The sequence below is a fragment of the Pteropus vampyrus genome, unplaced genomic scaffold, assembly GCF_000151845.1.
Source record: "Pteropus vampyrus isolate Shadow unplaced genomic scaffold, Pvam_2.0 Scaffold1000001933, whole genome shotgun sequence".
Classification (NCBI taxonomy): domain Eukaryota; kingdom Metazoa; phylum Chordata; class Mammalia; order Chiroptera; family Pteropodidae; genus Pteropus; species Pteropus vampyrus.
Genome location: NW_011916335.1, coordinates 37,635 through 50,225, shown reverse-complemented (window position 1 = coordinate 50,225; position 12,591 = coordinate 37,635). Strand labels below are relative to the sequence as shown.

The window sequence follows — 12,591 nt, the reverse complement described above, 5'->3', positions numbered from 1 at the left end:
ATGCAACTAGATTCACTATTTAGCCATAATCAAATATTACTTTGAGTTTTCTTTCAGAAATTTGAAAAATATTTATCTTTCTGGATACTTACTTCTCTTTCTTCTTTATCCAATTCCTACCGACACACTCTCTCTTTTAAACGATTACATTCATTGATTAACTTCTGATTTTTTTCTTGCAGTATATGGCCTTGTTTTTCACTTTCAGCCTTAAGTCTTTTTATCACATCCTGAAATTGTTCTTGCATATTAATGACTGCTCTTTCTTGACTGTCACCTTTGTGGTCAGCATGATCCGGTTGCTGTCGAAGCAACGCATTTTCACTTTGTAGCTGAGATAACCTCTCCTCCAAGGATTTTTGCTTTCCAGTGCATTTATTCACTTTATCTTGTTCATGTTGATACTTATATTCAATTCCTTCTTTTGACACTGGGTCTGGCTTAAGTCTGTTTGGACATGTTCTAAAACCAAAGTCCTTTCTCTGAGAGCATCTCTCGTCTGATGAAGCTCAGTTTCTAGGCTGTTCAATTTACTTTCAGCTTTACACAGTTGTTGAGAAAGAATCTCATTGTTCCCTTTCGGGTTATACAGATCAAAATTCATTTTGTCCCGTAAATGAAACCTTTCATCTCTTGCTCTCTGGAAAGAAAGTTTTAGGTTTTTTTCTGATGTCTGACCTTGCTCATGATCATGCATAGCAGTAGCCAGTTTAGAACGGTAGGATTCGATTTCTGTTTCCAGTCTTTCTTTGTTTTCTTTTTCATCCTCCAGTTGAGATTGCAGCATTGTATTCTCAGCTGTCAGAATGTTAAGCTGTGCAGTATATTGAAATATTTTTCTTGTTAATATTTCTTCATTTGCTTTTATTGTGTTTTGAAGACAATCATTTTTGTCTTTTACAGTTGCAATGTCCTCCAAATATTTTTTTTCCATTTCCTGCTTCTGATTTTTTACTGTGTCTATTTCCAGTCTTAGCATGGCAATTTCATCCTGCAACATGTGGTTTTCATGCAACAGACCTTTTTCTTTTTCATGACTCTCAGAAACCTAAGTGAAATTCAATGAAATGACATATTGTCATATCCTCTGAAATTAAAATGGGACCTATATGAGAAAATCTACAAGGAAACACTGGCTTTAAATAATACAGCAGACCAGACGGAGTTACTTGATTTTTTAAGAGTATTTCACCCAAAAGCAGCCGATAATACCTTCTTTTTAAGTGCTCCTGGAACATTTTCCAAGATATATCACATGTTAGGCCTCAAACAAGTCTCTATAAACTTAAGAAGATAAAATTTATATCAAGCATCCTTTTTGACAACAATGGTATGAAACTAGAAATCATTACAAGAAAAAAAACTGAAAAATACACAAAGATACGAAGGCTAAATAATATGTTACTAAATAATGAATGAGTTAACATTGAGACCAAAAAAGAAATTTAAAGATACCCGGAGACAAAGGGAAGTGAAATCACAGCAACTCAAAATTTATGGGACACAGCATAAGCAGAACTAACCGGGAATGTTATAGCAATATTGGCCTACCTCAAAAAAAAAAAAAAATCTTAAATAAACCATCTAACTTTATACTTCGAAGAACTAGAAAAAACAACCACCAAAGCCAAGTGTGTATAAGCAATGAGATAATAAAGATTAGAATGGAAATATACACATTAGAGTCTAAAACAAACCACAAAAGATCAATGAAACCAAGAGCCACTTCTTTGAAAAGATAAACAAAATTGATAAAGCTTTAACCAGAGAGAGAGGAAGGTCAACTTGGTGGGATACTTAAAAGTGGGGTTTGCTTCTTCTCAAGACTGCATTAAAATTCCAACCAAATTATAAAATAAGCAACATGGACAACCACTTGAATTCTAGGTGATCGTAACATATACATCTGAGGCTATAAAGAAAAAGCCACATTGAGACTGGTAGAAAAGGTGGAGATATGAAAGAGGCTGGTCCCACATCCATGGGGAGTATTTGAGTACCAGGAGGGAGAGTGAGGCTACGGAAGCCCCCCTGAAAGAGACAGGGACTCCCTAGCACAGAGTTCCAGACCCCCGCAAAGGAGTTCCCACAAAATATGACTATAAAAATCAGTGGAAATTCTGGCTGTCTAGGTGAGACAAAGGGAACCTGGAAATGAAATGCCCCCCTTAATGGGCTTGCTCACAGACTCATTTTTTCACAATAGGCACCATGGTGCCATAGGAGGGCGGGCAGCTCAAGAGGCATAAGAGATGCGGGAAAAGAGTGAGTTGCCTGGAGCTGGAAATAGGGCCGGAGGGACAACCTCCATTGCTCCTTGATCTTGCCACCCTCCTCCGGGGGAGTCTACAGGCAAGCATCATGTCGCCTATGTTGAATGCTACCCCCACACAACCAATTCAGAATCTGCATCGGCCCGGTGAGATCAGCCCACACCACCTGGGGTGTCCCTGAGACCACGCTCTACTCAACCCACAAATTAACTGTGGTAAGCACGATTGGGCAGCCAGGCCCACTCTGTACTTTCCTTGGGCTGCAAAACAGAGCAAATGACAGCACTCAGCTCATTCGACTCACACACAGCCCATGGACCCCAAGAAAGTCTTTCAGTGGTGGGCCCAAAACCCTGCCCTGAGCTACAATATTTCTTGAACAAATCTCAGGTGTCTGCAGGCCTGAGGCAGGCAGCAGCTTGCCTTGCTGCAATCTGGGACTTTTACAGGAAACAACAAGGGAGAGCACTCGCACAAAAACTGACAGTGTATTGACCAGGGGAAATCTACTCAGTATATGCCGGTGACTCCTGCGTCCTCACACCACCCAAATCGCATACCACCCAAAGGCCCTTCTGTGGAGCCTTACAAGAAACTGGCAGGCAGCCTCAGGCCTTGAGCCACACTGGTCCTTTTGCTAAGCCACACCAGGCTCAGTATTGGGGGTAACCGAACCTCGGCTCACAGTGTTGTGTCTCCCACATGCCTTTAAATCCGGCATAGCAAGCAACCATTCGTGGATCACTTTGTAGCTCCCACCAGGTAGCCCGTGTAGTCAAATGCAGCAGCTGACCTTGGCCTACTCGGGACCCCTGACCAAGGTGCCACAGAACCAATATATTCAGAGGCTGGTGCTGGACCACAATAGAGCAATACCTAACTAGCACTGTAAGTGTTACACAATACAGTGGTCTCGACATGAATGGAAGCATGCTGGGGCAAACTTTCCTCCAAGTAGTCAAACCCACACAGCAATTCATACCCTGTGGGCCTAGAAAATTCCCACGGTCAGTCATCTCAACAGTCAATCCTATTCAATGATGTGCAACCAGTAATAAAGGCTTAGCTACAATAGGAGAATACACACAACCCACACAAAGAACACGCCCAGAGTCTCTGGTGCAGGGGATTAAAGAGACTGCTCCACTGGGCCACACAGGACACCTAATACATAAGGCCATCTGGACAAGGCTGGGAGACATAACAAATCTTCCCCAAGATTAGAAAAAAACAGAGAGCAACAAAATGAGAAAAACAAAGAAACATGCCTCGAATGAAACAACAGGAGAAAACTTCAGAAAAAATTCTAAATGAAATAGAAGCAAGCAGCCTACCAGAGACAGAGTTTAAAACAATGGTTATAAGAATGCTCGGTGAACTTCAGGGGAGAATAGATGATCTCAGCGAGAAGTTTAACAAACAAAGAGTAAACATAAAAAGGGACATAGAAACCACATAAAAGAACCAGTCAGAAATGAAGAACACAATAACTGAAAAGAAGAATACACAGGAGTAGACTGGAAGAAACAGAAGATCAAATTAGTGAGTTGGAAGACAAAATGGCAGAAACACCCAAACAAAACAGCAAAAAAATAATAATAATAAAAAGACAAGTATAGGTTAAGAGACCTCTGAGACAACATTAAGTATACCAATATCCATGTCATGGGGTAGCAGAAGGATAAGTAGGAGAGCAATGGATTGAGAACCTATGTGAAGAAATAATGACAGAAAATTTCCCTAACCAGGCAAAGGAATTAGACATACAAGTCCAGGAAGTGCAAAGAGTCCCAAACAAGAGGAGCTCAAAAAGACCCACACCACAATTCATTGTGTATGATTCAAATGCCAAAGGTTTAAGACAAAGAGAATCTGAAAAGCAATGAGAGAAAGGCAGCTAGTTACTTATGAGGGTACTTCCATAACAATGTCACCTGATTTTTCAACAAAACCTTTGCAGGCCAGAAGGAACTGACAAAAAATATTCAAAGGCATAAAAAACAAGAACCTGTAACCTTAAACAATCTACTCAGCAAGGCAATTAAGTAAAGTGGAAGGTGAGATAAAGAGTTTCCAGAGAGGAAAAGCTTTAAGAATTCAACACAGATAAGCCAATATTACAAGTAATGTTAAAGGGATATATGTAAAAAGAAGAAGGGGGAAACCCATATATGTGAATGATAAAATAGCTATGTACGTATCAATAACTATGTACGTATCAATAATCACTTTAAATGTAAATGGATTAAATGCTCCAGTCAAAAGACATAGGGTAGCTGAATGGATAAGAAAACAAGATCAATGCTCATGCTGTCTACAAGAGGCCCACTTCAGATCAAATGATATACACACTATGAAAGTAAAAGTGAAAAATATATATTTCAGGCAAATGGAAAAGAATAAAAGCTGGGGGAGCAAAATTTATATCAGACAAAAGAGACTTTAAAACAAAGTCTATAATAAGACACAAAGAAGGGCATTACATAATAATAAAGGGAGCAATACATCAAGAGGACATAACCCTAGTAAACATATATGCTCCCAACATAGGAGCATCTACATATATAAAACAATTATTGACCGACATAAAGGGAGAGATTGACAATGATACACTCATAGTTGGAGACTTTAACACCCCACAGACACCAATGGACAAATCTTCAGAAAAAAAATCAACAAGGAAACTGCTGCCTTAAAAAACACACTAGATCAAACAGATTGAATTGATATTTTCAGAGCATTTCATCCCAAAGCAGCAGAATATACATTCTTCTCTATTGCTCTTGGAACATTTTCCAGGATAGACTATGTGTTAGGCCACAAAACAAGTATCAATAAATTTAAGAAAACTGAAATCATATCAGGCATCTTTTCTGACCACAATGGTATAAAACTAGAAATCAACTACAAGGAAAAAAACTGGAAAATACACATCAAATGGAGGCTAAATAATATCCTACTAGACAAATAATGGGTTAACGATGAGATCAAGTTAAAAATCAAAAGATACCTGGAGAGAAATGAAAATAAAAATACAATGACACAAAATCTATGGGACACAGCAAAAGCAATCCTAAGAGGGAAATTCATAGCAATATAGGACTACTTCAAAAAACAAGAAAAAAATCTCAAATAAAACATCTAACCTTACACTTAAAAGAACTAGAAAAAGAATAGCCAGCAGAACCCCAAGTGAGTAGGAAAAAAAGAAATAATAAAGATCAGAAGGGAAATAAACAAAAGAGAGTCTAGAAAAGCAATTTTAACAAAGATCAATGAAACCAAGAGTTGGTTCTTTGAAAGGATAAACAAAACTGACAAACCTTTAACCAGATTCATCAAGAAAAAAAGAGAGAACACAAATAAAAAAATAGGAAAGAGAAGTAACTATGGACTCCACAGAAATACAAAGGATTTTAAGAAAACACTACAAACAATTCCATGTCAACAAATTAGACAATCTGGAAAAAATGGGTACATTCCTAGAAACTGACAAGCTCCCAAAACGAAGTCAAGAAGAAACAGAAATTCTGAATCATCCGATTACCACCAATCAAATCAAATGAATAATCAAAAAACTCCCAGAAATCAAAAGCCCTGGACCAAATGACTTAAAGGCAAATTTTACCAAACATTCAAAGAATTAACACCTATTCTTCTCAAAACAGTCCAAGAAATTCAAGAGGAGAGAAGGCTTCCTAATTATTTGTATAAGACCACCATTACCCTGATTGCAAAACCAGACAAAGACATCACAAAAAAAGAAAACTTAGGCCAATATCTCTGATGAACATTGATGCAAAAATCCTCAACAAAATATTAGCGAACTGAATTCAGCAGTACATTAAAAAAATCATTCCCCATAATCAAACTGGAGTGATTCCTGTGATCCAAAGTTGCTTCATTATCCACAAATCAATTAATGTGGTAAGCCACATTAACAAACTGAAAGATAAAAATCATGTGATCATATAAATGGATGCAGAAAAAGCATTTAACAAAATCCAGGATCCATTTATGATAAAAACTCAGCAAAGGGGGACTAGAGAAATAACACCTCAATATTATAAAGGCCAGTTGCGACTAACGCACAGCTAACATCTTACTCAAATGGTGAAAAGCTAAAAGCGTTTTCCTTAAGATCAGCAATAAGATCGGCATGTTTATTCTACCCATGTCTGGCCGACATCGTATTACAAGTCATAAGCAATGAGCCAGTTCTTGTTGAAGATGTCTCACTACTACCTGGTACGATATTCTTGTTATTGACTTTACAAATCGCATTATTATTATTAAATAATACATAACTATAACATATGCACTTGGTTAGAGTTATCTATTAGTTCTGCAATATATAACTTGAAAAAGATCACCACATTTATCAATCCACCTTCTTTTCCTCAGATAGACACATTGCTATTAATTTGGTTAAAGACACGGAAGGTGATATCCTCTTTTCTAACCAGTATGAGGTTACTGGACAATGAATTCTGCCCCATTATTCATTTTCCCAATTGAATCTGCAAACATTTACAATCTACTGAAGTCTCAAGGAGAAAAATGCACTTCAGTCAGACTACACTGTGGACTGTTATTCCTATTTTTTTTTTTTTTATCAGAGGCTCAAATTAACTTCAGAGTTCCTCACATACTCAGTCCTCTACTGAAACTCATCCAATAGATTCCCACATCTCACAATAATAGTGAAGCCATTCCAAAGGCATTCGCGACCCGAGGCCATTGGGCCTTGCCCTCCTCCTCCATGCTGCACATGAATCCTGCCACCCCTCCCGAGGCTAAAAGTCCAGATCCAATGCAAAATTAGCAAATCACAACGGGCTGCAATTCTTGTTGTATTGGACAAACTTATGTCCAAATCACAGGCTATGGCACCTAAAATGAGAATTATGGGTGAATTATTTGTAAAAATAGTCAATGAAAATGATAAATGGCAGTGGGAAGATTAAATCTAGTGTAGTACTGCTAAAACACATCACATCTTTCCCAAAATACGATTAATGAGAAGTAGCTGCCTTTAGAGTGTTCAGAGGTCCTAAGAATACACTATTTAAGACTGAAATGTTTCTAAATTTCATTCAAATTGCCATGAATAAAAATAAAATTATACCAACGGTAATGTATTAGAAGCTACTGAAAGGAAGGTACTTTGAGATACAGCATCTACAGCTCAGTTCTTCTGGGAAATCTGGAATTGACTTTCAAAAGTTAACCTGAGTTTCATTATACCCATTCCCAGTATGAGCATTTCTATTTATCTGCTTCATAATGGCATTGCAATATGGTGACAGGAAGATTTCAATTATGATTTTAGCATTATAAGACTAAAGTATTGATATCAATCTATATCTACTACCAATTCGAACCTAAAATTTCATAAACAACACAACGTTTTCCTCAAAGAAAAGCAATCTCAGGTTAATTTTTATTTGCTGTTTGTATCCTTTTAAACTGATAGAGCAAATGCATTTATAGTCTGTATACTTGAAATATGCAACTAGATTCACTATTTAGCCATAATCAAATATTACTTTGAGTTTTCTTTCAGAAATTTGAAAAATATTTATCTTTCTGGATACTTACTTCTCTTTCTTCTTTATCCAATTCCTACCGACACACTCTCTCTTTTAAACGATTACATTCATTGATTAACTTCTGATTTTTTTCTTGCAGTATATGGCCTTGTTTTTCACTTTCGGCCTTAAGTCTTTTTATCACATCCTGAAATTGTTCTTGCATATTAATGACTGCTCTTTCTTGACTGTCACCTTTGTGGTCAGCATGATCCGGTTGCTGTCGAAGCAACGCATTTTCACTTTGTAGCTGAGATAACCTCTCCTCCAAGGATTTTTGCTTTCCAGTGCATTTATTCACTTTATCTTGTTCATGTTGATACTTATATTCAATTTCCTTCTTTTGACACTGGGTCTGGCTTAGGTCTGTTTGGACATGTTCTAAAACTAAAGTCCTTTCTCTGAGAGCATCTCTTATCTGATGAAGCTCAGTTTCTAGGCTGTTCAATTTACTTTCAGCTTTACACAGTTGTTGAGAAAGAATCTCATTGTTCCCTTTCAGGTTATACAGATCAAAATTCATTTTGTCCCGTAAATGAAACCATTCATCTCTTGCTCTCTGGAAAGAAAGTTCTAGGTCTTTTTTTGACGTCTGACCTTGCTCATGATCATGTGTAGCAGTAGCCAGTCTAGAACAGTATGATTCAACTTCTGTTTCCAGTCTTTCTTTGTTTTCTTTTTCATCCTCCAGTTGATATTTGAGCATTGTATTCTCAGCTGTCAGAATGTTAAGCTGTGCAGTACATTGAAATATTTTTTTTGTTAATGTTTCCTCGTTCAATTTTATTGTCTTTTGATGACAGTCATTTTTGTCTTGTACAGTTGCAATGTCCTACAAATATTTTTTTTCCATTTCCTGCTTCTGATTTTTTACTGTGTCTGTTTCCAGTCTTAGCATGGCAATTTCATCCTGCAACATGTGGTTTTTATGTAGCAGCCTTTTTTCTTTTTTATGACTCTCAGAAATCTAAATAAATAAAAGAGACTTATAGCTAACATTCAATAAAATGATATCATGACATATTCTGAAGTAATGAAGGACTTCTTTGTTTATATTATGAAGTGTTTGCAATGAGTTCATATTGAAATGGAAAATATATGGAGTTGGTTCTAAACCACCAACTTTATATAAGCATAACATTCTCTCGAATTCAAAATGCAACATAATATGCTCAATTCATGAAAGTAAAAGATGAAGCATAAGAGAATTTAAGAGTCTCAGAATTAGGAAGGCAACAAACCAGGGAGGCATAATATAAAAGATTAATAAATGTGATTATACTTAAAAATGAAGTTTACAGTTCGAATATACAGCTACCCTCATAAGAGTATTAACTGCATATATCTGGCCAGATTACATTTCCTAAAATTTTTAGTTCCCCAAAATATTCCATAGACATTCTACTTTTCTAATATTTACATACTCAGTTATAAAAATTACATCTAGTAAGAACTAAATAGAGAAATCTAAGCATTGCATAAGCACTCTATACATATGAATGAAGTCATTTAGTGACCACAATCTGGAACGGAAAGGTTAAAAAGATAAAGAATTCAGGATTTTAGCCAGGTCTTCTGACTCTACAGTTTTTGTTTGTGTACTAAACCACAGCTACTTCTGTCATACAAAGATTTAAATGTAAAAGAAGCCTTATATTTTAAAAAAAGAAAACATGGTAAATAAAGAGAAATTTTAGAGCACTCTTCTTAGAAAACCATGAGATTATTTGCTACTGTAATAATTTATTTCCTCTTCAAAATGATTAAAGTAGTAAAAATTATGAAATAGGAGAAAATGACTGACCTATTATACTAGAAATAAAATACTTATCAATGAATTATTACTAAGTAATGTTGTGGCATACCGTCATCTTAAAAGCTTCTTGTACTGAAATAGGATGCTACTTTGAGCAAATTGTTTTTATCAAAAGGAGATTGACATCTAAAATGTGCTGTCTGAACTGGCTGTAGTTATCCTCCTTACCATCATTAAAAGTAAAAACTAACCTCTGTGTTAAAATAGCACGGGGATGTAAGCACTGCCAAAGCCTGGAGTGTCTGTTGTTAATAGTAATAACCTTGAGTTTATAGACATCTCATCAATTCCTATGAAAGATAGTAAGAGTCTCCCCTTAGGATGAGGCCATTGTGAACGTCACTACTAGACTGTTGGAGATAAATTGATTTGAATCAAGAATATTATTTTATCTAGTGGACCACAAACGTCAACCCCTAAGATACATACACATACACATATCTTTAAAATCTTCTATATTTCTCATATGTAGTGTTGATTTTTTAAGATATATACACACAAATAAATGCAAACATGCATTTGAAAATGACTAAACAAAATACCTCAGAATTCATTTCCTTAAGATTTATTTCTATCTTTTGTTTGCAAAGGTGATTGGTTGGGATTGTATCTTGTGACATTCTAGCATTCAGTTCTTGAGAAAGTTGCCTCTGACTGTCATTTCGCTCTTCTATAACCTAGAGAATCAAGTGTAAACAAAGAAAAATGAGAATATAATTAAAATGTAACTTCTTAATCTAGGGATTTGGGGAGTTTATCTACTCCCAAATCACTGAATTATAACTAATTATAACATCTTAGTCTAAAATTAAAAGAAAAACATGAACCTGCAAACCTACTCTTTTCACCGTTTGAACTAAATAATTTGTTGTATGTTAATCTACCAAAAATGAATTGGTAGATGATTTTTTATGTTACAAAGGCTTCCTCACTTAAAATAGTTCACCTCACCTTATCTTACGTATTGAGCTGCTACCTACACTGTATTTAAGAATTTTAAAAAATTGATAACTGGACAAGAGGTAGGCTTTAAATTTTTAGGAGCCAAAATCATTAACATCAGTCAGAAAGAAAAGCAAAATCCTAAATTTTGATTCAAATTACACACATTGACAGTGTCCTGCATAGATATAGTTATCTGTCACATCCAATTCTAATTTATTCTAATATCCATTAATCAGAGTGGATACAGATTTTAATAATATTTACTAATTTCCTACTCTGAAATGAAATAAATTAGACAGTTATTGTTTGGATCCTAACAATGAAAGATTTCATCCTGGAAGCTGTGATTCTCTTAAGAGGCAGTGGAGTTGATTTTATGACCCCATTCCCTCCCTGAATGTAGACTCTGAAGTCAATTGCAGAGAGATGACAAGGAAGAATAAATCTGTAACCTTTATATTATTGACTAGCAATATCAAACTGCAAATTTTGAACCACTGAGAATGAATACTCCTTTCACATGAATCCAACTCAGTGACCATCACTTTTATATTGTTCATAATTTCAACTGTTTAATCATATAATACAATATTTGATGTTACTTTATCATGTAAGGAAGTTATAAAACTGAAAGAAGCAAACAATACTCAGAAAGGCTTTTTCTTTTTGCCTCAAGGCCAAGAATAAATTTAGCTATAAGTGACTATAGATTCTAACAATATTTTAGTTTTTAACTTCTTAAGAATAATATTCAATTATGATCAATAGACTCTAAAAGGCTAGCTTGAAAGGTAATTACAAATGGACTATGTTTCCTTACTAAAGCATAAAAAGTAATAGTATACCAGAGATTTAAATTTAAATTTTTACATACTCATGGGTGGTTCTTTTCACTTCCACGAAGACTTTCTTGCTTTTCCTCTGATGTCAATCCTAAGACTAGTTCTGCTGAGAAATCTGTATATTAGGTAAAATGAACTCCTTAGAACGATTAGATATAAGCTATTTTTATGAAAAACAGGAAATAACATTTTATCAATTGAGAGTTTAAATTAAGCTTAATCTTTAGCTGACTATTTAGATCCTTAAGAAATACTTCTAATTATCTAAAACTTCAACAAACCATTTGTCAAATAATAGATGTTAGTTACAAAGTTTAAGGCATAAAAACATCTCAAAAATTCATTCAGAAATTCATTCACCAATATCAATGAAAAAACTATGAGAAACAAAACAAAATTTAGAAATACAGTACAACATATAAAACCATACTGTACTCCATATATACCTTTTTAACAGCACCGTAAGCTTCAATTGCATCACTAGTCACAGTTTCCGAAATTAGTTTCTTTTTATGCCTTTATCAGTTTACACCCATCCTTATATCTGAAATGTTTTCCCCTACTATTCTGACAAATTTCTTTTAATCTTTCAGGACTCATCACTGGGGTTTAAATAACACAGATGAAGGGTCAGGAATGGCTTTTCTGGAGAGAAGGCCTGAGCTGAGACTCGCAGGGAAGTTAGCCAGAATCAAAGGGATAAAGGGTGGGAAAGAGGGAGAGCATGCAAGGCTGCATCAAGACAGGGAGAGAAGCACACAATAGGGTACATTTTGTCTAACACATAGGAACGGTGAGGAGGGCATCACTTGCAGTTCAGTAATGCCAGAAGAAAGAGTGGATAGTAGAAAGAGTTCAAGGTGAAGGTTTGGAAGAAGTCAGATTATAAAAGCTTTATGTATACTTTAAGATAGCAGGAGAGCGATATGGTTTAATGAGTGTTTCCTCGTCCTATTTTCATTTGATCCATCACTCTAAATGATGTGGTAGTGATGAATGTGAGGGTATATGAATGGAGGGAGAGGAATTAAAAGGCAATATGCAAAATAAAGATAGTCCAGAACCGAACTGAGGAAATTTTTCCAGAAATATTTAAGATACTTTATGTTTCCTCTGTTTACATA

General features: G+C 35.5%; 1 protein-coding gene across 1 annotated transcript in view; it reads right to left on the bottom strand.

The window, feature by feature from the left end:
* Window positions 1-12,591, bottom strand: part of LOC105311209 (ankyrin repeat domain-containing protein 26-like) — a 71,756-nt gene that overhangs the window by 24,493 nt on the left and 34,672 nt on the right. The window contains 3 exon segments of the mRNA XM_023526983.1: window positions 7,875-8,831; window positions 10,223-10,357; window positions 11,914-11,983. Coding sequence (XP_023382751.1) covers window positions 7,875-8,831; window positions 10,223-10,357; window positions 11,914-11,983 — 1,162 coding nt within the window.